The sequence below is a fragment of the Glycine max genome, chromosome 5 (assembly GCF_000004515.6).
Source record: "Glycine max cultivar Williams 82 chromosome 5, Glycine_max_v4.0, whole genome shotgun sequence".
Classification (NCBI taxonomy): Eukaryota; Viridiplantae; Streptophyta; class Magnoliopsida; order Fabales; family Fabaceae; genus Glycine; species Glycine max.
In genome coordinates this window covers 15,856,144-15,883,486 of record NC_038241.2, presented here as the reverse complement: position 1 = coordinate 15,883,486, position 27,343 = coordinate 15,856,144, and the positions used below count along the sequence as shown (strand labels likewise).

At 33.7% G+C, this 27,343-nt stretch overlaps 1 protein-coding gene and 1 non-coding gene across 2 annotated transcripts; both read left to right on the top strand.

The window, feature by feature from the left end:
* The first annotated feature begins 4,422 nt into the window (after positions 1 to 4,422).
* Positions 4,423 to 14,240, top strand: LOC100802260 (phosphoglycerate mutase-like protein 4). Its single transcript, XM_006579746.4, has 7 exons — positions 4,423 to 4,683; positions 4,901 to 4,979; positions 11,250 to 11,300; positions 11,424 to 11,534; positions 12,180 to 12,311; positions 13,265 to 13,340; positions 13,825 to 14,240. The coding sequence occupies exons 1-7, from the start codon at positions 4,658 to 4,660 to the stop codon at positions 14,046 to 14,048; spliced, it is 699 nt and encodes a 232-aa protein (XP_006579809.1). The 5' UTR covers positions 4,423 to 4,657; the 3' UTR covers positions 14,049 to 14,240.
* A 3,769-nt stretch (positions 14,241 to 18,009) lies between these two features.
* On the top strand, positions 18,010 to 18,116 carry LOC113001724 (small nucleolar RNA R71). The gene has a single exon (XR_003267212.1). It is a non-coding gene; the product is annotated as a small nucleolar RNA R71 (small nucleolar RNA).
* Positions 18,117 to 27,343: the final 9,227 nt, after the last annotated feature.

The window sequence follows — 27,343 nt, the reverse complement described above, 5'->3', positions numbered from 1 at the left end:
ATTTTAGAAAACCTATCAACAACAAAAAATATGGAATCCTTACCATTACTTGTTCTAGGCAGCCCTAAAACAAAGTCCATTGATAAATCAATCCATGGAGAATCCGGAATTGGTAAAAGGGTATACAAACCATGAGGCATTACCTTTGACTTGGCCTTTTTGCAAACAATACAACGCTCACAAAATTTTTGCACATCTTTCTTCATGTTAGGCCAATAAAAATGCTCTTTCAATGTATCTAAGGTCTTTTGGACCCTAAAATGCCCCATCAATCCACCTTCATGGGCTTCACACGCAAGCAAGTTTCTAGTAGAACACTTAGGCACACATAATTTATTTTCTTTGAAAAGGTAGCCCTCATATCTATAAAAACCATCTTTAGAAAAATTTTCACAATTTTTGAAGATTTCACCAAAGGTGTCATCTCCTTCATACATTTCTTTCAAGCAATCAAATCCAATCATTTTTCTTTCAAACATAGAAAGCAAAAAGTGCCTCCTTGACAAGGCATCCACAACAATATTTCCTTTTCCCTTTTTATGTTTAATAACATAAGGGAATTGCTCAAGAAATTCCACCCATTTGGCATGCCTTCTGTTTAGCTTGCCTTGTCCCTTTAAGTATTTTAGGGACTCATGGTCACTATGTATCACAAACTCCTTGGGTTAAAGATAGTGTTGCCATGTTTTCAACGCTCTCACTAAGCCATACAACTCTTTATCATAAGTAGAATAGTTAAGGGTAGGACCACTTAATTTTTTACTAAAATAAGCAATTGGATGACCTTCTTGTAACAATACAACCCCAATCCCAACATTTGAAGCATCACATTCAATTTCAAAAGATTTTGAAAAATTTGGCAAAGCAAGTATGGGGGCATTGGTTAACTTTTGCTTAAGAGCATTGAAAGCTTCTTCTTGTTTCTCCCCCCATTTGAAAACAATTTTTTTTTAATGATCTCATTCAAAGGTGCTGCCAAGGTACTAAAATCCTTCACAAATCGTCTATAAAAACTTGTTAGGCCATGAAAACTTCTCACCTCAGTCACATTTTTAGGTGTAGGCCACTCTTGGATAGCCTTGACCTTTTTTTTCATCAACTTGAACCCCTTTGAAACTCACTACAAAACCAAGAAACACAACATGGTCTTTGCAAAAAATGCATTTTTCAAGGTTAGCATACAATTGTTCCTTCCTAAGGATACACAACACTGATTTTAAGTGTGCAACATGCAAATCATGGGTTGTGCTATAAACAAGGATATCATCAAAGTACATCACCACAAATTTACCAATGAATTCTCTCAAAACATGGTTCATTAATATCATAAAAGTGCTTGGTGCATTAGTCAAACTGAAAGACATAACTAACCATTCATATAATCCATATTTAGTTTTGAAAGCGGTTTTCCATTCATCTCCTTCTTTAATCCTTATTTGATTGTAACCACTTTTCAAATCAATTTTGGAAAAGAAACAAGCACCATGCAATTCATCAAGAAAATCATTAAGTCTAGGTATTGGATACCTATATTTAATGGTAATATTGTTTAAAGCTCTAAAATCAGAGCACATCCTCCAAGAACCATCTTTTTTTGGAACCAAAATTACCGGGACAGCACATGGACTCATGTTATCTCTTACCCATCCCTTACCAATGAGTTCTTCCACTTGTCTTTGGATCTCCTTGGTCTCTTGAGGGTTGCTCCTATAAGCTGGCCTATTAGGCAAAGAAGCTCCCGACATGAGATCAATTTGATGCTCAATTCCCCTCAATGGTGACAACCTACTTGGAACACTTGATGGAAACACATCCTCAAATTCCTGCAAAAGAGTTTTCACACTAGAAGGCAATTCAAAGTTGTCGAAGTGTTAGTGGTCAACATATAATTTTTGCAAATCAACAAGTTAGGGGCTATTTTGAATGAAACAACCCTTTGACCTCTCCTTTTGTAGCTAGAAAATTCTCCCCCACTTCAAGTGTTTCACTCATCTTTTTCCTCTCTTGTGTTTTCCTCTTTATGTCCTCACTTTTTGAACTCTCAAGTGTTTGGCTCTCTTTTTCTTTTTCTCTCTTTTCTTGAAGAATTTTCTCTCTTATTTTTCTTTGATCCTCACACACTTCTTGTGGATTCAATGGTTTGAGCACTATCTTTTGCCTTGACGCGTGAAAGAGATCTTGTTGGTGAAACCATCATGATTAGCCCTCTTATCAAATTGCCATGGTCTCCCCAAGAGTAAGTGGCTGGCCTCCATAGGAACAACATCACAAAACACCTTATCATTGTACTTTCCAATGGAAATATCCAATTCCACTTGCTTCCTTACTTGCACCTCTCCACCCTCACTAAGCCATTGAAGCTTATACGACCTAGGATGTGGTTTTGTGACTAAATTCAATTTAGACACAAGTCTTGCACTTGCCACATTGGTACAACTCCCTTCATCAATGATCACCATGCAAAATTTGCCATTAATCAAACATCTAGTGTGAAAAATGTTTTCTCTTTGACTTTCCTTCATAGACTTCAATTGACGGCCAAGTAACCGCCTAATCATCAACAATTCTCCCTTCGGTGTTTTCTCCATCTCTAAGAATCATGTCTTTCTTTTTTTTTTCTTTCAATTTTGTGCACTCTTTCCTTTTTCCACTCTAGAATTCTCCTTGAGTTCTAAAGCAATTCAAGAGAAAGTTTACACAAGGTTCAACCACTAATTTGTGACAAGAAAAAGGCTTAGGGTTAGGCTAACAAAGGCTTAGAACAAGGACAAAAATTCTAGCAACTACACAATGGGATTTTTTTTGAAGGAATTAAACTTCAGAATTTGGTAATTCAAACCTTCTAACAACCAATTATATTACCTTCAAGAATTTTTGAAAGCTATTATAGCATGAACCATTAATGTTAGGTGATGAGGTGTACTAGTTGCGAATTGTGTTCTAAATTGAGTTGTTAGTGTATCAAAGGAGTCTACAATGTTTGGGCACCGATGGGTGAACCAGTGAAGGGCCTGACACCCTTCAAGGATGTGGGGAACACTCGACATAGGACAACATGGTTAGTAGTGTACAGGTTGACTTAAGTGATGTAAACATCAAAGTGCTCATTTGGGTCACTGACACCATCGTACTTCTCGATAGTCAAGTTCTTCCAATTGGAAGGGAGGGTAGCTCTATGATATCGGGGATGAAGGGATTCTTGAATTGAAGTAGTTGCTTCCCCAATGTGTTTATGGACTAGGGGTATGTGTCCTGCCGAACACTAACATTGGTGGCCTTTGACATCTCAAAGGTTATTGACTCTGCCTCTGCTCTAGAGGGTGTTTCATTTTCAGGTCGTCAAGACCGACTACCCTCTTGTAGTTGTGCATTCTCCTAGCGAAGGGTCATTACCTCTTCAGCGTGATGCCGATGCATATCCACTACTTGCACTGATAATCTCTTCACCATTGGGGATAGGTCAATTTGGTCCTCCACGTGCGATTCTTCATGCTGATGATTCCCAGGTTGTTATGTTGCAGCTGTGTTTGTTCTAGTTCGTGTAATTGCCATATTTTGTGGGGTCGGGGACTATATTACACCACCCCAAGGTGGGCGCAAAAATGTTCCAATCACAATATGATCAAACACTATTCCTTGTGCCAAAGGGTCCTTTGTGTTCTTCTTGCTTCTTCACTTTGTCCGAATGATGTGATCCGAAAGAGGAGGGTACCTGCAAAAGTTACTCTAACGCTCAAGTAAGGGTTTGATTTAGAGCAATAAATACGAATAATAAATGTCCATTCAATGAATAATGATTTTTTCTTGGGGATCCTACCTTTTTTATACCAACTTTATTGAGTCTTGAACCTTAAGCTTGTGTGCACTGATTACCATATGGGTAATCTGTCCTATAAGAAGATTAGGTGGTCTAATCTCATGAATTGGTAAATGCAATCATTGCCTCCTACCTTGAGCTAATAACTATCTAGTATGTTGTTTTGGTCTCTTCTGGGGTTGAATAGGCACTGGATGTCCTATCAAATATATGGTTTTTTTTTTTTATCAAATGGCGAATTACACGAAATAATATTTATCCATGTCCTATCCAATATATGAATTTTTTATCAAATGGCCAATTACACGAAATAATATCATCCAATTGCTCCGGGTTCCAACTAATCACGAAATAATTATTTAATTGAAACATGAACCCAAAAAAGTATTTTATAGAGAAATTAACAAGTGTAACACTAAGCAACAAAGGATTAAATTATTGAGAAAAGAATTAACAAATGGAATACTAAGCATAAACTAATAAGAACTAACCCCCGAAATAGTTGTCAAATTCTAAAGTGAGGGGACAACCCAAAAAAGTATATTATAGGGAAACTGCGTCAACCCAAAAGAAGTATATTATAGGAAAAAACGTGGAAAATTATTAACAAAAGCGAAGCAACGACGAATTGTAAAACGACAATATTAAAACAAAAGCGAAGCAACGAGGAAACGAAAGTATTGAGTGCAAACAAAATTAACAACCACATTAACGATCATCCATATATATTATACACCTCAGTATTTTTCCTCTTGTGCTCATTGTCTGTCTCTTCTTTCATCTTTGTGTTTCAAATTCTTAGTTGTTGTAACCAAATCAAGCAAACCTTCGTCACTAAGAATGGCCACCACCGATTCCCTTCCCAGGTTCCTTTCCCTTCCTCAATTTTTCATTTGGAGTGTTCATATATATGTAGTGCTTAATTATTACGCATGTGTGTATGAAAGATGGAAATCAGATAATCCATTTAATGAAATTCTCTGAAGACAATTGCAAGGTTTTTTTCTTGTACTATTTGTAATTTAATATTTCCTTAATCCTCAAAGTAATTGATAACTATGATGTTTCTGTTGGTGGCTATAGCTATCCCCATCCAGATTATGCCGAGATTGTTGTGGTGCGTCACGGTGAAACAGCTTGGAATTCCCAGGGAAGAGTTCAGGTACTTTATTTTATTTTTCCTTCGCCGGCGTATGATTTTTTTTTTAATTTAATTGAATAATTTAATATTGCATATGTTATACAAAGACTCGCGGGTTGAAACCTATTGAGCCATACGAATCTGTTCTTACAAAATCTATCTAGCTAGACTGAGAAATGTGAAGGTTGCCCTCTCATTATCTCCGGTCCTTAATTTCTGCCCAGTATATTTGAGGCATGTATGGATCCAAAATTAAGGAATAAAGGAGTTAAAACAACAATAAAAACCTTATTTCACTTAGATAAGTTAACTACATGCATCACGCGCATGATCATATTTATCATGAATGATATGTGTTTAGCGCGTATTGACAAGTTTTACATTGACTTTCGAGAGCCAGTATCCCTCGAATTACCTGAAGGCTCAAATAAGAACTTAACCCAAGTCCTTGATTCGAGCCTGACATATTGATCTACAACAACATTGACTTTCGAGAATCTAATACAACTCTTATCTTTCACTCGACTTTGAAATTAACTAACATTTAATCACAGGCCCCTCTTGAAGAAAAAAGTTAAAAATTAAATAAATTTTAATATTGTAAAGGAATATCACAAGAAGAGGGATTGAATTATAATTTTTATTAAACTTAAAACCTTTTAGAAAATAACGATGTTATCGTCTAATGATGAGTATCTAAGAAAACAAATATCAAATTTTCATAGGCCAATTTAGATGATAGTTTTAGATTTTGTAAAACAAACAAAATTTTTCAGAAGCAAAGATCAAATTCGAACCTTGAGTCAATTTAAAGCACATAAGAGAAAATAAACAGATAAGAAATTATATTGGTTCATCTCAACCACGTCCAATTCTTAACAAATAATCAAATTTCACTAACTTAATAAGTTGCAAGTATTTATCACTATCACTCCTGCCTCCTTAACTCAAGTTCTACACCAAGCTTGTTACAACTAGTATTTTTTTGTCCTATCAAGTCATTGTTGGCTCTAATACAAATAAAAAAATTTGTTTGTTTGATTGCATAATGACTAACACTCAATTGTCTTATAGATGGACATACAATCTTAGCATGTAGTCTTTTCTCTCAAGATAATCAAAGTGTTTTGAGAACAATTCTAAACTTTACAAGAATTTACACAAAGAGCTTTTTACAGAAAGAATTTGAATATGAGCGCTTTAGTTAGTTGTTCATGTCTTCAAAGTTTTTGGTAGGTATAGGCCTCCTTCAATCAAGTGTATGTTGTCTCTAAACGAATATATTTCTTCTCTTAAACTTGTGTTTGAAGAATGTGGCCATTGGGACATTAAGTGCGTGCATTAAATTCGTGTACTTCTTTATACTGGAAAATCACTCTTCTTCATTGGGGTGTTGAACACTACAACATAAAACCACTTCCTTTTGTGTTAGAGCAGGTTTGTGCAACAGAGAACTCATTTTTATGGCGATTAAGGACTTTCAAAGCTTGACCTCATTTATTCTTCATAGGATTCGACAGATCCTAGGAGAATGCCTCTACAAAATAGATTTTAGACACGGAGTATTAAATGAAGTCTTAAATGTCATATCAAATCATGATTCCATCTTGCTATCATTTGAAACATCAGATGCAGACTTCACGAAACATGTTCTGATAGCATATAAGACATAACTTTTAACCTTTGTATTTGTTTACATTTAATCAAAATAATCAAGGGTCCTGGTTCATCTTTTGACTTAACAATCTCTCCCCCCCCCCCCTCTTTTTTTTATGTCAAACAAACACAAATTTAAAAGTTGAAGGCAAATTTATAAGATTTCACATTAAAGTGTTAGTCAGTCTTATCAGATGCAGAAAGTATATATCATAAATAGATCATAATACATCATAAGATTTTGAGATAGAGTCCGAACAGATAACAAAAAACATCTCATTTTATTCATATAAGAAATTTCACATCAAGAATATGTGTTTCAAGTACAGAACAAAAAGTTTAAGGACAAAAATTTAAAACTTGAATCATAAAAAAAAATCTTCTTGAATTGATGTTTTCTTAAGATTTTTGGCTCCCTCTTAGATGATGTCGTGCACTTTAGCTTTTACTTTATGTCCCCCTTTTGTTTGGCATCTTATTCATCAAGATTTCGTAGAAACTCATCACTAGAGTAATCAGAATCGGATGAGAGATGAATAAGATTGTCTGGAGGTGTAGGAGGACGAGGAGGTTTCCATCCAGTGATCTTCTTATAAAAAATAATCCTAAATCATAAACCACTTGCAATCCTTTTTTCCAGCATGAGCATGATCCTTCAATGCTTGAGCAAGTGCTTACCTTGTTCTAACAAGTTCAACCTTGATCATACAAACATGTGCGCATAAGGGTGGAGGATTATATGCTTGAACAACCATGGAAGAAGATTCAGTTTCAACATCTAACTCTACTTCTTTAATTATAGGATCCATATGATGAGTGAAGAAGTATCTGGAGAAAGGCAGGAACACCACAAAGGAAAAGGTGCAATCAGACACATCATAAAACTCCCTTTTCGTGAATAGATCATGTTGAAAAGAGTCTCTTGAGTGAAGCAATTGTGGTTCATGTTTGGATATCAACATCCAATTTCATGGTGGACTACATCTGCAGGTGGCTTCTCATTAGGTTCCAAACCAGAGCAACTCTCCTAAGTTTGTGGAACTGCTTCATGGCGTACCAATTAGTTAGCTCGGTCTTTTGCTCCAGAGCTTCAAACTCATGTTTAAAAAGTCGACCAAGACGAGCCTTGAAAAAGTGGTTGGTGGAGCATCTTCATCCTCTTCAATCAGCATCTCCTTGCCTTTGTAGTAGTTGGCCTTTTGATACATGATACGCTAATCAACCGCAATCTAAAACTGGGTTTTAGGAGTAGCTAGTTAATGGTAACTTCGTTAGATGATTCCTTGACATGGCTAACAAACTTAATTACTTTCACTTTCTATCTTCCCAGGTACACTCAAAATACACCAATATCCATTATTGATTCATCTTCTCCCTAATTTGATCAGAAAGTGCAGGAATATCGCCCAGGAAATGACGAAAAATTGTAATTTTGGAGGGTTTTTAGTCGCCATAAACTGTTTAATTCATTTTGGGGTTTTTTAATCGCCATAAATTATTTAATTCATTTGTAATCAAATTACACATGTATTTATTTTTACATTGACCAAATGAATACGAAAAAATTTACGAGGAAAAAATTAATACTTTTTTTTTTCGAGAAATGTTCTCATTGTTAGTAATGAATATTTTATTTTATTATGTATAAATATATTTAAAAAATTGAACAACAATTTTAGAAAAATAAATTATGTAAATCAACTACTAATTTAATATAACTTGTCAAAACTTTATATTTATGATTTGTAAATTTATAGATATAGGAAATTTTTATAGTATTAACAATTAGATATATTAGGATTCACAAAATGTAGTAAATATTTTATGAAATAGTGGAAATATGATAATTCCATACATTGAAAAAAAATAGACAATTCTTTACTCTTAAGTTAATAGACTTCAATTTAATATACAAAAATTAATTAATTATAAAATTATAGATAATGAGAGCTTCCTTTGATGGATTCTTTGTATTGCTTGCTGGAGATCCCTTGTGTGATTTCTAATTTCTCAAGGAGTTGTTTTGGGGAAATGGGGATGGCTTGCCTTCAGAATTAATAGAAAAATTTTCAACTATTGCAAGGTCTATCATTTCCCTTTTCACAATTGACACAGGCTTGACTGTAAAACTTAAGGGTTTTTGATTAACAATTATAGAAAACCAATAGGATCTTGAAATATATGATTCTCCCACTTAATCGATAAACAATGCATATCTTTCTCCAAAGTGAGACTTCTCTCTGGTGCACTTTGATTTCTTGGAAGAGAAGAGAAACAAGATTTCACTTCCTTGACTATTCTTTTTCTCTCTCTACATTTGTGATGGTTAGAGATCAAAGAGAACACTTTTCTGTCAGGAAGGGAACCCTGTTTTATATTAGTGAGTATTCACCACTTTATAACCACTACTCCCATCAAGTAACAACTATCTCTAGAAACTTCTCTTATTTAATCCAATTACAATTTAATCTTTCATTATTAATTATTTATTTATTAGTCCCTATATAAGTCGCATGCCTCTCACATGAGACATTAATTTTAACACGGACCTTTATTCTTGTTTCAATAATGTAGATTGAGGAGAATGATGGGTGCGGATGCCACACCCATGCCTAAAAATATTCCACCACCTAAGTAGTGTTGTTGAAACTTCAACTAAATCTAAAATAGTTTAAAACAAATTAAAAAGAAAAATAGATGTTCTACAACCAATTGGGAGTTAAAACTCTAATTTCATGAGTGACTGAGTGAAATCAAGAGAACTGTGAATAGAAGAGATAGTCTCACTCTTATTTACTAAGTCTAATAATAATAGTAGTTGATTTTTCAAAATTAAAAATATATATTTTATATATATACCAATAAGTTAATACAAATTAACAGGTCAACATGTCTCGATATTAAAACTCATGACCCAATCTAAAACTCAATAGGTTTGAATGGAATGGGTTGAGTTTGACTTGAATGCAAAAAAAAAAAAACCCGACCCAAACTGTTTGAGTATGTTTAGATCAATTCGAGTTTACAAGTGAACACCCCTATTCATAATAGGTATTCCAAAAAATGATTTTCATATTTTGGAATAGGTTGTTGGAATTACCTAAACATTTATGGAATATCTATTCCGAAATATAAACATCATATTTTGGAATGACTATTTTGGAAGTGTATAGGTAATCCAAAAAGCCTATTCCAAAAAATCATATTCTGGAATACCTATACACTTCCGACATGGTCATGTTGTTATAAAGGGAGGGCAATATTGGAAAATTCAAAATATTTGGAGGTGGAAGGAAGAAAAAAGGAGTGCATTTGTGATTTGGGCTCATTTTATAATCTGAGGAAGTTGCTATTTCCACTTCACACTTTACTTATACACTCCCCTTTTATTTTTCCAAAAGCACCCTCCATAATGATGCCCTATTTTACTGCAACCTGTAGATATATCCATACACTCCCCCTCTTGTCCTCCAATAATTGCAATGATCATTGTCTCTTCCTTTTCTGCCATAGAAGATGACAAAAACAATTTCCTCATCGCTTCCCCTTCCGTTATTGCCGATCTCAACAAGATTTTGTTTGATGATGTTGTTGCAAATGATGATCTTACTGACTTGTTGCACCACGCTTTGCCTTGGGTATCTAATGTGGGTGTTTATGCATTGCTCTAAGTGGTCCTCTTTTTCCTGTGTCTATGTAAGTGGAAGATGAAAGATGAATTTTTGAATAGGAGGCACATGTGAAGAAAGGGAAAAATTAAAATGAGTGAAGAGGAGGAGTAATAGTAGGTGAATATGGAGTAATATGATTTTCTATTCACAAGATTAAGAATCATGCTTCTATAAAACACTTTATGAGAAATAGGGATTTTGGAGAAAACAAATTAAAAAGGAAGTCTATTAGTTTTAAAGGAAAGTGATATCACAATTGCCTCTTAGAAACACAGATTTACACGTTATTTTTACTTCATGTTGGAAGAGTCAAAAGGTCAACTTCGGCTATAATCAATCTAATAGCGCATACTTTTATGTCACGTAATTTATTTTCCATCACTTAACTTTAACTGCCAAATTCCTCTGTAATTTTATTCTAGACTTAGTTTTGCATATAGGCTATAGACACTAGCCTACGGTACATCATTGGGAAAATGGTATATATTGGTAGGTCATTTACAGCATTCTCTAAACAACTTTTGATGTTTTGAGACTTGAGTAGAAGTTTTGTACCATTGTTGTTTTTTTAAGAAGTATTTACTTCCTTAAAATAACAAACTTAATATTTTCTTCTCCATAAGTTACAAACTTTTTTCTTTTCAAAGTAGCGGGGGAAGTTATGCACTTCCGAAAATATTTTTACAATTAGTTTAATAAAAACATCAATATTTGTACCGATTTACCAATATTCCATTCCATTGGTTAATGTTAGAAAAGATCAGTCGTATTGCTCATAACAAAATGCTTTCAGTGTCTTAACTATTTCTCCTTGTCCTTGTACTACAATATGAAATCTACGACTTATGTGCTTGCATTTAATAACATTTCTCTTCTTATTCGTTCTTTCTTAAATATGAGGTTCCTTTGAGTTTTCTTGCTTTGACCATGTTCAATTTTCACACTAATACTCATATGTAAACAGGGACAAGTGGATATTGAATTAAATGAAACTGGAAGACAACAAGCAGTTGCTGTAAGTCACGTTTATTGGATTATCTAAATTCTTTATACAAAACCAAAACTGGACCCTTAACTTATATCTTTGTTTTTTGTGCTTTATGATCCTACTTCATGTAAATTTTATTATTTATTGTAGGTGGCTAATAGACTATCCAGGGAACCAAAGATCTCTGCTATATATTCTTCTGACCTTCAACGGGCTTTTGAAACAGCACAGATAATTGCAGTCAAATGTGGAGGGCTAGAGGTTTGAACACATACTGGATATTCTTCAAATGTTCCATTTCATTGATTCAGTTGTCATATTTAGGATAAAATATGTTTTAAGTTTTTGTACTTTTAATGAAACTTATTTTAGTCTTTGAATTTCAAATTTGATAGGTTTAGTTCCTAACTTTTAGAAAAAGTAGTGGTTTTTGTCCATCCTCTCGTTTTTGTAATGTGGGACAAAAATCACTATTTTCTAGAGTTCAGGAATCCAAATTGATTAATGTATGAGAATAAATATCAATTTTTACTGAACCTAGAAACATATTTTATATAATAGCCTAATCATTCATGATTTCCATTTTAACATGCTCAATGATAGAGTTATTCGGTTCATTTGGTTTATTGATGTTCCAGTCTTGCAGTGCCTTTATGCATGAAGTAATCTAACTGTTTCTAAGTATTTATAAAATAAACGGCGATGAATCTTTTTTCCTTAGATAGTAACAAAAGATTAATGTCAATAAAGAATAGTAGGGGCCTTTTCTTTTACAAAATTATAAGCATACCCCTTCTTAGTTAGTTATGTTTTTTGGTTTATTATGATTGATCTGTTATGACTTATAAGTGATCTTGTTAGCACCTATATTTTTTTAGTAATGTTTACCTTTGATTGAAACTCTAGGTTGTCAAGGATTTGGACCTAAGAGAAAGACACATGGGGGATCTTCAAGGCCATCCTTATCGTGAATTAGCAACAACTAATCCCATAGGTTACGAGGCTTTGGAGTCTAAGAATGATGATCGAGAGCTCCCTGTAAGTACATTACAAGTCAAATGGTTAGCATTAAATTCCTAGATTGTACGTAATGAGATTTCTAGCTAGTAACAGCTGAAGAACATACTTTGGATTTGACTATCTATTTTTTTTTTTTTGAGAAATATGAAATGAGAGATGCTCGATTAGAGAACTCAAAATTATAGCTGCTTTAAGATCAATTAGATCATCATCCATTTGGAAAAAAAAAATGCTAAGATGAACTGTTATAAATATCTGTAATTGTGTGTAGAGTGATAGCAAAATTCAAATTATGTATGTTTCACTCATAAAAAAAATTATGTATGCTCTATGATTCTTTTTTATGTTTTTATTTATAAGATTTAAATTTAAAATTATATGTTTATTCTTTTTTATAAGATTCAATCTATAATATTTTTTATTAATTATTTTTAGATTAAAAATACTCCTAATTAATCAAGAGAGAGGATGTACTGACAAATCATTACTATTCCCATACCTAACTCTTCCTTCAATTTTGTTTATTTCTTCTTATAAGACTCTTTTTAAGTTATTTTTTTCATTAATTATTTTTTTATTTTATTATCCTTAGTTACTTTACAACAAATGTTATGTATTAAAAAAATAAATGAGTTATCTCTTGTCAAGAGTCCCAATAATTTTAAGAGTAATTTTGAAAAAATAACATCTATTGTTAATAAATTTAATGTTATTAATTATATTAATTAATTTTTTTAAAATGATGTGAATTAGTTAAAAGAGTTTTATATATATATCTAAGGAAAGAAGAGAGAGAAGAATATTAATGACAAAAGTTAGTTTTAGAAAAAAAATGTAAATTTAAGATAAATTTATTATTATCAACTAAATTAATTATTTTTCTTTATTGATGAATTAGATAATTGAGTTTTATAAATAAAAAGAAATAGAGGAAATATATAATTTAACGATATATATACCGTTACGTGCAGGGTGGTGGAGAAAGTTTTGTTCAACTGTTTGAACGCTGCAAATCTGCGTTGCTGAAAATTGGAAGAAAACATAAAGGTATATAGGCTACTCTACTAGTGACAATCCTTCCGCATATCATGACATTATGTTTTTGTGATTCTTTTATTTATTAGAAATGAGAGGATCAGATCCTTTTAGTATTTTTTTTTTATTTTGATCATGATATTGGTGTTAAGAATTCATTTGTTTATAGATGATTAATATGAAATTCTATTTTTAATCAAGTTTTTTTTAATTATATTTTTTTATCTAAAAACTTTAATTTAAGACTTTACTTAAATAAATTGAATCAAAATCACTCAAATCAATAATTTATTGATAGATCTTTTTATCCAATAAATATACAAAGATCAAGAAGATAGTTTATCCAGCTTTTATATTGAAGTAAAACTTTAATCGATTAAGTACCAATCATGAATCTGTCCCTTTTCCAAAGTCCTTCCACTTGCGCCATGAAAAATAAGAAAAGGTCCCTCCACTAACTGCTACATTAGGCTGATGCTATCATTATTAATTGCAGGGGAGCGAGTTGTTGTTGTCACTCATGGGGCATCCATCGAAACTCTTTACAGGTGGGCCAATGCAACAGGAAGGTATAAAGGGAAAATAGACAATGCATCCATCGCTGTTTTTCGCTTGTACGGTGAGGATAAATGGACCTTAAATATGAAGGGTGATGTTAGCCATCTGTGCCATAATGGATTTCTGCAACCTGGTTTTGAGGGTGACACAACTACTACTTAGGTTATAATTTGTGTAGTTTACCATCCAAAAAGTTAATAAAGTTTCATAGGATGGAGAAGAAAGGGATATCAGGAGGTGTTGCTACATATGGTTTTGGCTTATATCACGTGGGAAATTTGTTAAATTGATGAAAAAACATATCACAAAACAAAACAAAAAAATATCATAAGACCAGAGAAAAAATTACACAAATCTATTTAACGGATCATCATCATTATATCCACATAGTTATATTATCTTGTTAACACAATTCAAATCCTCAACCATACATTCATTACCTCAATTTGTTTAACATGATTTCAACTCTCATTTCTATATTCATAATCTCATTACAAGTTCTTTTGGCTAAACTTATAAGCTCTCCTTTCCCATGACCCCACTATCTAGGATCGATTATATTATGTCACCTCTTAAGCAGATAATAATATATATCTTGTAAAATCTAAACAAATATACATCATCACCGATAAAGAGAAGGATAAAGATTCCTAAACCACTTTCCAATCATTCACCTTAAAAAACTGTTTATGTTTTTTTTAATAATTACACTATCAATCTAAAACAAAAGTTTTATAAATACATTCATTCATTACATACTTAGTTAATTTAAATTTGATAGTTGGATAGGTAAATAATCATACCTTGTTAACTGAGATAACAAATATTTAAAATTAAAACTAAATAGATAATATTTTTCTATAATAGAGAAGTTTGAATTACACTACTCCTCTTTTGTAAGTGAATTGTGACATTCAAAGTTATTACAAAAATTCAGTAAATAATTTACTTAAATAGTATTGGACTTGATATTTTTAAGTTATATATAGTTAAAGATTTGAATTTAACTAACTAGAGTGTTGGGTGAAAATAGACTAGACTTTAATTAATCTGACTTACATTATAATTATTAATCCTATATTTAACCTATTTATTTATTACAATTTATTTTTTAGAAATTAACTTGATCTATTTAAAAGTTTGATTTGACCTCAAAATCATTTACATGACTGTTTTATTGAAGGTTCATAAAGAAGCCACTAAATCTATAGGTCTAAGTAGGCCAATGAACATAAATAAGCAAAGGAGCCTACCAAGCTTATTAATAATGTTGATATTAATAATATTATATATATATATATATATATATGTGTGTATATGGATTTTCTAACATATGTTAGTATCTAGCATCTTTTCTCTTAAAAACATAATTTTCTTTATTTAAGCCAATATAAATAAAAGGGTAATTATAATTCTATTTTTTTAAAAATAAAATTAATCCAAAATCTCTTTTTCTGTCTACAGTCATTACTCCTCACCATCCAAAATTCCCGTTAACGTTTCCATCTTCTTGTTGTTACGCTTCGCAGAGAAAACTTGAATTCAACGAATGCAGTCTCAGTGGGGCTTAAACGTTTCGACGATAGCATCGTGTGCAAAGAGAGGACCATATAACTAGAATCTCGTCTAGGTTCAACGCCAAACTCAATACCCGTGAGAGCAATTTTATTGAACGTTTCTAGATTGTGGAATAATTTTAAATCTGTTATTTTAGGGATATAATTCCTGACTCAGTTGGGCACTTGCATTGAAATTTTGAGCAGGTATAATATGTCTTTGAGATCCCTAGAGCAATGAGGGATTTTGATATAGGTTATTGGGCTCAAAAACTCTTCTTCACTAGATCTATCATTGTACATGTTTTGAAGATCTTTAGTATAGAGGTTGAGTTCCTCCTAAGAACTTTCAAGAATTACTTACATTTCAAAAAAATTAAAATTTTTTTAATGTCTCTTCTTAACTAATTGATAAAATATATTTAAGTAGAGTCCAATATAGAACCCACAAAAGTGACTCAAAAACTGAAAATACTACTAGAGAAAAAAAAAGAAAAAATTCTTATATCTTATTAATATGTAAACCCGTGCAATGCATGAGAAATTAACATCTTATTTTTATTTCAAGATATGTAATTTTATCTTGTTTAAGATAAATATAGAGTATCATTTATTAGTATGTAAATTTATTAATTATTTATTTTAATATGTATTATAAAAAAGTACTATATAAATTTTAATAATATTAGTGAAATTAAGTATGATGATGTTTATTTTCATGTTAATATTGTAGTGATATTTGTATTTATAGTATATACATATATATAAATCGATTGTTCAAATGATAATTTTTAAATATAAAAGTTGTATAAAAATATTAATGATTTTTACAAATAAGATTTGACTGTACAGTGGTGTGAACTGATCTTGTCTCATATAGTAGTCTCAAATAATAGTATCTCAAGAATATTTGTGAAAATTTCTTCAACTAAAATTTAAAAAAAAATAAAATAAAATTAAGAATTATTATATTAATATTGTATTGATATCACTTGAATATTATATTGAGCACTTAACATCTAAAAATATTTTTTTAGAGAAAATAATTGCTAACAACTACTTGAATTAATTAATAAACATTTTTAATACCATATTAAATAATTTTAATTATTAAAAAATAGACTTATTTTTTAATATAATAAATATTTATATTTCAGTTTTTTTTATAATAATAATAATAATAATAACCTATACCTATACCAATATATAAAGGAAATACAACTTTGAATAACTCTTTTGGGTCTCAACATTTTTTAGACCATTTTATCCTTAATAATATTAAAGTAGCAACAATAATTAATCATCTTTAATCTTTATTTTTTTGAAATCCTTATGTGTACCACCCTCTTACCACTCTCCACTATTTCAATTTATATCTTCTCTTTCATTTTGATTTACCCAACTATTTGTATGGCACAATTATCTATTTATACAAAGGGGATACAACTTTGTGTAACTGTTTTTGGTCTCCACATTTTTTAGACCATTTTATCCTTAATAACATTAAAGTAGTAACAATAATTAATTATTTTTAATATCTGTATTTTTTGGAATCCTTTTGCAGATTTACTGTTGCCTCTCACTTCTATCCTAATAAGTTAGTTTCTAAACCAACCGACTAACCAAAACCAGATAATCACCTACTAACTACTCTCCACTATTTTAATTATATCTCCTCTTTCATTTTGATTTATCCAACTAATTGTATGGTACAATTATGTATTTATACCCAAACGAGAAATTGGGAATGAGAATAATTAAAGAAGGGTTGTTGTGGAGGGGGGAGGGGGTGGACAGTTACCCAGTAGAGTTGACTTTTTATGCCATTACAAATGGTATAAGTACGGTACAAAGTCCCAAGGAATTAATTTTTATTCCCAGTTTTTTTAATTTTTTTTTTTATCTAAAGTGTGTCATTCATTGAATAAAATTTAGAAATTATAATTAAAAATTATTATAATATACTAATTTTTGACACAAATAAAATTTTTCATGTTTAAAAGTAATTTTATAAATATATAATAATATATGAATAATTTAATGAAAATCTTATAGGGTGATTCCTCCATCCAGGGTTGTATCTGTTGCTGGAGAGGTCATAATTGTTCTGCTGTGGTTGATTTTGCTGCTGAGGTTGAGGAGGTCTATTGTAAATATTTGCAGCATAAGCTTCAGGCTGCTCAATTGCTCCAGGTTGCTGCATGGAAGGGCAAAGGTCTGTATGGTGGTCAGTAGAGGAGCACAAACCACAAACCCTTGCGACAGGTACAGATTTCTGATTCAAGGCCAGCTGGGTTACCAAGTTAACCAATGCATCCAGTTTGCCTTCAAGCTTCTTAGTTTCAGATGATGCAGATGGGCTTGTAGCTACCTCATGCACTCCTCTAATGACTATGGCATCATTTCTGGCGCTAAACTGTTGGGAGTTGGAAGCCATCTTCTCAATTAAATTTCTGGCTTCAGCAGGAGTCATGTCTCCAAGGGCTCCACCACTAGCAGCATCTATCATACTTCTCTCCATATTGCTGAGTCCTTCATAAAAATATTGAAGAAGAAGCTGCTCCGAAATCTGATGGTGAGGGCAACTGGCACATAGTTTCTTAAATCGCTCCCAGTACTCATACAGGCTCTCTCCAGTGAGTTGTCTAATACCTGAGATATCTTTCCTGATGGTTGTGGTCCTGGAAGCAGGGAAAATTTTTTCTAAGAATACTCTCTTAAGGTCATCCCAGCTCGTGATGGACCTTGGAGCAAGGTAATACAGCCAGTCCTTTGCCACTCCCTCTAATGAATGAGGAAAAGCCTTCAGAAATATGTGATCCTCTTGGACATCTGGGGGTTTCATGGTGGAGCAGACAATATGAAATTCCTTCAAATGTTTGTGCGGGTCTTCACCTGCAAGGCCATGAAACTTTGGAAGCAAATGAATCAGTCCAGTTTTAAGAACATATGGGACATCCTCATCAGGGTATTGGATGCACAAGCTTTCGTAGGTGAAATTAGGTGCAGCCATTTCCCTTAGAGTCCTCTCACGGGGTGGAGGTTGTGCCATGTTCTCAGAATGTGCAAAATCAGAATGCTCATAATCAGAATGCTCAAAATTATAATGCTCAAGATCAGGATGTTCAAAATCACCAATAACAGAATGCACAGATTCACCAGTAATGGAATGCTCAGAATGATCAAAAGGTATAAAATGATGCCTAACTAATCTATGAAATGTCCTATCTATCTCAGGATCAAAGGGTTGTAAGTCAGATGGATTGCCTCTAGTCATACACTACATTCAGCATGCACACAACTAGTTGCCTTATCATGTAAATAAAGGTGTAGGTTTGAACTACAGCTACCCTCAAATGATATCCAAATGACTTGAAATTTTGTGAGAAACCTTATAAAATGGTGAGAAGATAGCACAAAAAATTTCAGACAAAAATTCAAAGTCTAACTATGAAAGCTAAAAATGGTAAGTTAAGAAAAATAAGTGAATAAAACTTGAAAAATAAAAAACTTTTGACAGAATCGCTTTTTTTGGACGATGGAGACCTCAGCGGGCCTATGGCCGGCTGCCATGGCGTAGGAAATTTTTTTCTACCCCAAATGCATATATAATATTTGCGATTCTGATAACCGGAGCAAAAGTTATGGCCGTTTGAAGTTTTGACAAACACAAAATTTGCTAGTTTTTTGGAACTTTCAAATCTGACCAAACTAAAGGCTCTAGCTATTTTTCCCACAAAATATGGATTAAAAGAAGTTACAACAAAAAAATTCAGCCAAAAATAACAACCCTAGCTACTAAAACGAAAAATCTCAAATAATTCAGCATGGGTGGTCGCTAAAATCCGTCTCTAATTGATTTCTACTACTACTCTGTTTTGCCGCAAGCACAATCTTCACAGCAAAACACCCAAGACTGAAACAGGGGAAACACTTAATGGGAAAATTGAAACAGAACACACATTAAACAAAATACCAGGACACTAAACAACACTAACACACATACTACCACAATACTAACAATTTAAACATAAAACACGAAAGGATTAAACACACAACACTAGCTAGCTATTATGAACCTTTGGACACTGCTCCCCGGCAACGGCGCCAAATTTGATCGAGGCCGTACCCGAATCAAATAAACATGAAAATGCAGTAACTAGGAAGTGATCCTAGGTCGTTTCCCAACGAGCAGTGACAACCCAAATGTTCATAATATACTTGCAGTAACAGTAACGATTGGTGGGGGGGTTTGGTTGTTTGGTAATTAAAGAGCAGAACAAGTAAACTGGAATACGAAACTACAAATATTAAAAATGGGTTGTTTCCTCTGATTCAGAAGCCATTCTCTTATCCTGGGTTATAGAGAATTCGTCCCTAACAGTCAACCACTTAATCCAGCCCTATTTCAATTTACTAAGCGAAAATCAACTTAGGGTTTTCAATACGTGATTAGGCACCACATACACCAGTTAGCCCTTCGTCCTTTAAGCATGAACGCAAGTTAGGCTCAGAGGAAATTAATCGAACACGGAGCGTGCACTGATTAATATTCACGAAATTGGGATAACTGGTGAAGGGAAAACTGCCAGGAAACCACATTATAAACGAAACCTCAAAGAGAGTTGGGCTTCGTCCTCAAAAGGAAACAACACCAGAAAATCTAGCCTTCCATGGATTCAAACAGAAAACGCAAATGAAACATGAAGCAGAAACGTAAATGAACAGAAACGTAAATGAACAGAAATGTAAATGAACAGAAATGTAAATAAACAGAAACTTAAATGAAAGTAGAAGAAGAAGCAAGAATGAACTCGTAATTAGAAGCAGAAAACGGAAATTTGCATTAAGAACGAAAACTGTAACAAGGGAACAGAAAAACGTGAAAACCTAAAGCCAAAGCTCTGAATAATGAAAATAGCATAATAGAATGCCTTGCACGAATCCCAAGGCTACTATTTAAAAAGAGTCACTCAAAGTCACTGGGCCCTATTACAATACTCTGGCCCAAAATGAAATAAACACTGAACAACATAAAATAAAATTGCGAAATTTCCTAATTAGAAATTAACTAAGGTAAGCGTTGCTTTATTTGCCCTCTTCAAGTCCATAACCAAAATCCGGATTAAGCCCAATGTTTCATTAATTCCTGAAATTAGATTAAAAACATCAAATTAGCTAAATGAGCCCAAATAATAAAACTGCCTGATTAATTGACAATTAAGACCAATCAATAATTAAAATGGTGCAAAAAGGGTTTAGAAAATAGAAGAAAATGATGGCACATCATTCTTCCTTATCCCTCTTATCTTTCATAGTTAGTTGATCTTTGGCCACCTGTGAAGGTGTTTGAGGATGCAACACAAATTTAGTGCCAAGATGGGTGAAGGTAATCTCATTAGTTAGGCCATTGTAAATGATCTTCCTATCAAATTGCCACAGCCTTCCTAAAAGAATATGTCCTGCCTCCATGGGAACTATATCACAATTAACTTCATCCTTATATGTCCCAATGGAGAAAGGTACCTTCACTTGTTGGTTAACTATCATTTCCCCTTGCTCATTGAGCCATTGAAGTTTATAAGGTTTTGAGTGGGGAATGATAGTGAGGTTCAACTTGGAAACTAATCTTGTGCTACAACAATTGCAGCAAGATCCACTATCCACAATGAGAGAACAAGTTTTATCTAAAATTTTGCATCTTGTATGAAAGATGTTCTCTCTTTGGAATTGAAATAGATCACAAGATTGACCTCCAAGGAGCCTTCTAACCATAAAGAGGTCACCTTCTTCATGGGGGTAGACTTCCTCACTAGACTCTTCACCCCTTACTTCATCTTCACTTCCACTAGAGGAAGGGCAAGAAGTAGTCTCCTCTTGACTACTATAAATGTCTTGACCCCTCATGATCATGGTTTTCTTTGTGGGGCATTGAGAGGCAATGTGACCTCTCCCAAGACATTTGAAGCATTTAATGTTGCTTGTCCTTTCTTGGTAACTAGTCTTAGGGGTGTATTTCTCTATGGTCTTACCCTTATCTTCCTTGGGTTTTGAAGGTGCAGCCCCAAAAATTCCATGGGCTTGGTCCTTCCTTGGATAAGAGTGAGAGCCAAAAAGATTTTGAAGAAGGCTTTCTTTTAAGTTGTTGCTCCACTCTTATACAGAGTTGGACTAGCTCATCTAGGTCCCTATATGGAAGGAGTTATTTTCTCTCTTTCATCTTGACTTATTTCTTCCACTCTTTTTTTACCTTTTTCTTTTCTCTCTTGTTTTTCTTTCCACAACTTAAGGGATCTCAACTCATCTAATATCTAATACAAGGGGTCCTTAGGAGTAGAACCCTCACCATTAACACTAGATGAAGAATGAAGACTCATGTTGGTTCCTAAGCTATGGTTCTTTCTTGTTGCCTAAAATAAGAGTGTAAGAAATGAAGACTCATGTTGCAAGAAATTAAAGTGCAAGAAATGCAAACTAGGCAGATCCTAAGAGTGTTTGGATGACCTCATTTAAGGTTCCCAACAAAACACTCACTATCCTAAGGCAAAATTGCCTAAAATTATTACACACAAATGGAAGTAGGGTGACCTATTGGAGGCTCCCAACTTACTTCCAATGAAAGGCCATTTTGTTACAAAAGTTGAAAACAAAGCAAATTGTCAATTACAAAATTACAAAAAAAAAAAGTCCTTAATTGTGGTGGCTATTCTCTCTTTGGTGTTTAACTCAATTTGGAGTGCTTTTTAGTCCAATAGCTCTTAAGGTGGTTGGCCCCTTGCTTCTTGACTCAAATTCTTCAAGGTATGGCACTAATCCTCTTTTCCAATTCCCTATATGGCAACTCACAAGCAAGGAAACAAAGAGACAAGCAATAACCAAAGACAAAAAAAAAATGAAATGAAAGCTAAACCAATAGATTTTTAACAAGACAAATTTTAAAGGATTATTCAACAATTAAAGAAATGAAAAGCACACAAAATCAAGCTAGGACTCAAAGAGAAACCTAGAATGGCTCTAGAGTAGAGTAGAAAAACTAAAAAGAAAAAAAAAGACTCAAGAAACCTCTAGTTTTGGCACTTGTTTTCCCAATAATTTTCAATTGAAGTTTCAGAACTAGGATTGGTATAAAATAGGCACCAATTATAGAACAAATTTTGAGCCAAAACAACAAGCACACTTCCCTTTCACTTTTTTTTTCCTGGACACTGATTTTTCTGCCAACTTGTGTGATTTTTCTTATTTTTTACTTTAATCCAAATTGCTTGGTTCTTTTTTTATAATTTTGGTCCAGATGTCTAAAACATTCAGTAAATATTTCATCTCAAAAAATGTAGTGACCAATTCCCAGTAATTTATACAAGTTCGTATGTTCAAGCTGCCAACACCAGTGATTTCAACCTAGAAATCAAGAGTAGTGTTTATGTTGCTTAAGGCTTGGGTAGTTACAATTTGTGTTTGCTTATGCTCAATTATCTTGAATAACACAATTCAAGAGAGCTTAAGACTTATTTGATTCACAAATCCAGCCACAACTCAGCACTACAACTCAACTTCATCATAGGCATCATGTAGGAAACTCAGAAAAAAAAAAAAAAAAGTTCAACAACAAGACTACTTCTAGGAATTGATTTAGAACATGTTATGAACTAAATAACACGCATGAATTAGACTCAAAATTCAAAAGATAGGCTAATAATGACAAGAATACATGAACAAATGTATCTAGAATTCAATCAACAAAATAAAAATTCAACACAAACTTAGAACATAATGTGACAATTACTATGACTAAACATGACTCTAAGACAACATGAATTAAGTGATTTACACTTAGAATTTTGTGTTTTTTTTCTAATCAATATTTTGGAAGAAAATTTAGATCTAAGGTTCAACACAAGAATATTATGAATGAAAAATGATAGAACCTAAAATCAACACAAAAACATGATTCAAGAGTAGATCTACAAAATTTGAACCATAGAAATGCAAGAACAAGTGTAGATCTAAGATTTGATAGGTTTATTTTTTTGAATCTACTCTAAACAGCACCAAACCACAAGACAATGGAGGATATACTTGGAGACTAAGATGAAGAACAAGGACTTAAAGAGAATTCACCGAACAAAAAGATAGAGGAAGCAAAAGAGCATCACCTAGATGAAGATGCTCTTGATACCACATGATGTAAGCTCCATTGGAGCTTGTAGGCCTAGGATCTTCTTCATCAATGGATTCCTTTTCTTCTTGGAAGATGAATGGCAGCGGAATGGAGAATGAAGAGAGAGAGGAGATGCCACTTCAAGGAGAAGTTGTGTCTAGAAGATGCTCACCACCATAGGAGGCCATGAATAAGAGCTTAGAGGAAGAAGGAGATGAATGAAGGGAGAGGAAGAGAAGAGCACGAAATTTTGTGCTCTAAAAAAGCTCTGAAATCTGAAGTTTAATATTCAAATGATCAAAGTTCAAAAATTGCACACACATGACCTCTATTTATAGCCTAAGTGTCACACAAAATTGGAGGGAAATTTGAATTTCAATTCAAATTTCACTTGAATTTGTGGAGCCAAAATTTCACTAATTATGATTAGTGAATTTTAGTTATGGTTCAGCCCACTAATCCAAGATAAATTCCAAGATTCTCCACTAAGTGTGCTTAGGTGTCATAAGGCATGTAAAGCATGAAGGACATGCACAAAGTGTGACTATATGATGTGGCAATGGGGTGTAGTAAGCAAATGCTCACCTCCCCCTCTAAAATTTAATTGGATTGGGCTTCTACCAATTCAATTAAATTTTATTTCCCAACACACACATCAAATGTTCACTTAGTGCATGTGAAATTATAAAACTACCACTAATACATAAACTAGTCTAGGTGCCCTAAAATACAAGGGCTGAAAAATCCTATATTTCTAGGGTACCCTACCTACATTATGGAGCCCTAAATACAAGGATCAAATATAATGACATCCTAGTCTAATATGTAAAAAAATAATTGGTCCCAACCTTGGCCCATGGGCTCAAAAATATACCTTGAGGTTCATGAGAACCCTAGGGCCTTCTTCAGCAGCTTTAGCCCAATCCTCTTGGAGCCTCTTGCTCATGGCTCTAGTGACTGATCCCTTCCTAGGGAGGATTGCATCACTTCATGACTATTATGAAGGAAGACATAGGTCACATCTTAGACCTCACTCCCATAGGAGAGAAAATTAAAGAAAGCCTCAAGAGGCTAACATTAACCTCCCATACTTCCATAGGAAGCACAATGTAGAGGCTTACTTAGATTGGGAAATAAGGGTAGAGCAAAATCTTAAAAAAAAGTCTACTTTAAAATCTTATGGCTCTCATTCTTATCCAAAGAAAGACCAAGGTCTAGGCATCTTAGGGGCAGCACCTTTTAAGCCCAAAGATGATAAGGGGAAGACAACAGAAAAGCAACCCCCTAAGGCTAGTATGCAAGAAAAGACTAGCCCTATAAAGTGCTTGAAATGTCTTGGAAGAGGACACATTACTTCCCAATGCCCCACCAAGAAAACCATGATTATGAGGACTGAGGAGCCAAGACATTTATAGTAGCCAAGATGAGGCTACTACTTCACCTTCCTTTAGTGAAAGTGAAGAAGCAAAAGGGGAAGAATCTAGTGAAGAAAACTACCCCCAAGAAGAAGGACAACCTTTAATGGTTAAGGAGGAGTGTAAGGAGGTAAGTGTCTCCTCCAAGAGGTTACCTAAGAAGGAAAGGCATTTTGAAATAAAGACAAATATTAAAGAAATTTCTCCTCTTAGACAACCTCCACATTTTCTCCTTTGTAAAAAGACACTTGCTAGCATTGCCACACCTCTTGGGCTTGAGTTTATTCCTCAAGTAAAGGAGTTATTGGATGAGGGTTTGGTTCATAAGAGCTTAAATCCTTGTGCTTTGTTGGTGCCTAAAATAGGTATTATTAGGCACCAAATCCCTAAAATAGGTGATATGATGAGTGTGTTGAGCGGTGCAACCCTCTTTTGTAAAATCACTCATGCGCCCAACATCTTCAAGATTCGTGTAGATAGGGACTCATTAGGTAGGTTTGTTCTTATTTTTAGTTTCAATACAAACTTAGGTGCTCATATGGGACACCTTAGGTTTGGCGTACTTTTTGGTAGGAATAATCAACATGAAAATACAGAAAAGGGTATGTTTTATTGCATTATTTTCTTTAATTTTTTAAATAGTAATCAAGGGGTTCCCATGAAAATTAAGAGAATAAAGATCATTCCTGAGTGGCCCACTCCACCAAGTATAAGGAAAATTTAGGGCTTCCATGACTTAACAAAATTTTACAAAAGGTTTGTCCCATATTTTTCTATACTTGTAGCACCACTCATTGAGTTGGTGAGGAACTATGTTCCTTCATGGGAAGATGCCCAGGAAATGGGTTTTCAGACCTTACCTTACTTCAACATACCAAACACCACTAATATATATGTTTTGTTCTTTTTATAGGTGTTGATGAAAAAAGCCCAATAGAGTTTCAAGAACCTCGGGATTTGAGGTCAAATCCTTTTCAAGGGAGAGGGAATGATGCAATCCTATCTCGCAAGGGCATTGGATAGAAGACTCCAACTAGATTGACCCAAAGATGCAAGAGAAGGCACTAGGGTTCTCATGAGCCTTAGGGTAGATTTCGGGCCCATGGGCTAAGTATGAGCCCACGTATCTTTGTATATATTAGATTAAGGTTTCATTATTTTTGGGCCTTGTATTTAGGGCTCCATAATGTAGGTAGGGTACCCTAGAAATGTAGGATTTTTCAGCCCTTGTATTTTAGGGCACCTAGACTAGTTATTTTATTAAGGGTAGTTTTGTAATTTCACATGCATTAAGTGAATACTTGATGTGTGTGTTGGAAAATAAATTTAATTGAATTGGGAAAAGCCCAATCCAATTAAATTTCAGAGGAAGAGGTGAGCATTTGCTTGCTACACTCTATTGCCACATCATATAGTCACACTTTGTGCATGTCCTTCATGCTTTACATGCCTCATGACACCTAAGCACACTTATTGGCAAAGTTCGACTCCTCAAAACTAGTCCATGTACCAAGAGAATGGAACAATCGAGCAAATTTATTGGCAAAGTTATCTAGCATGAAAAAAGCAAGGAACAACATGCCAGTCATCCAGGAAACCATTAATGGTCCAAGAATTGATGACTTGGAGATATGTACGATTATAGAGGAAAAGTTATGGATGACTCCCATAAAGGCATATCTAGAAGAAAATGTGTTGCTTAAAGAGCATGATGAAGCAAAAAAACTTTGAATGGACGCAAGTCGATACACTGTTCTTAATGGCTGACTATTTCAGAGAGGATTCTCGTTCCCTTTACTCAAATGCCTAACAACACATGAGGTAGAATATGTCATCAGAGAAGTGCACGAAGGAGTTTGCAGTACTCACATTGGGGGGAGAGCTTTAGCAACCAAAGTTTCCAAGGTAGGATATTACTTGCCAACACTAAAGGGGGACTACATGGTATTTGTGAAAAATGCGACAATGTCAAAGATACGCCAACTTACACAAAGCATTGCCAAAGAACCTACATATGGTATCAAGCCCTTAGTCATTCCATATGTAGAGAGTGGATATCTTGGGTCATTTCCCTCCTACTTGGGACAAGTCAAGTTTTTTATAGTAGTTGTGGACTACTTTACCAAATGGGTAAAAGTGGAGCCAGTCACATCAATCTCAATAGGCAGGGTGAAAAAGTTTTACTGGAGGAAGATTATATGCAAATTTGGGATCCTTGTAGCAATTGTCTCAGATAATGGAACATAGTTTGCAACATCCCAAGTGGTAGACTTTTGTTCTCAATAAAAGATAAAGAAAATATTCACGTCAGTGTAGCATCCCCACACT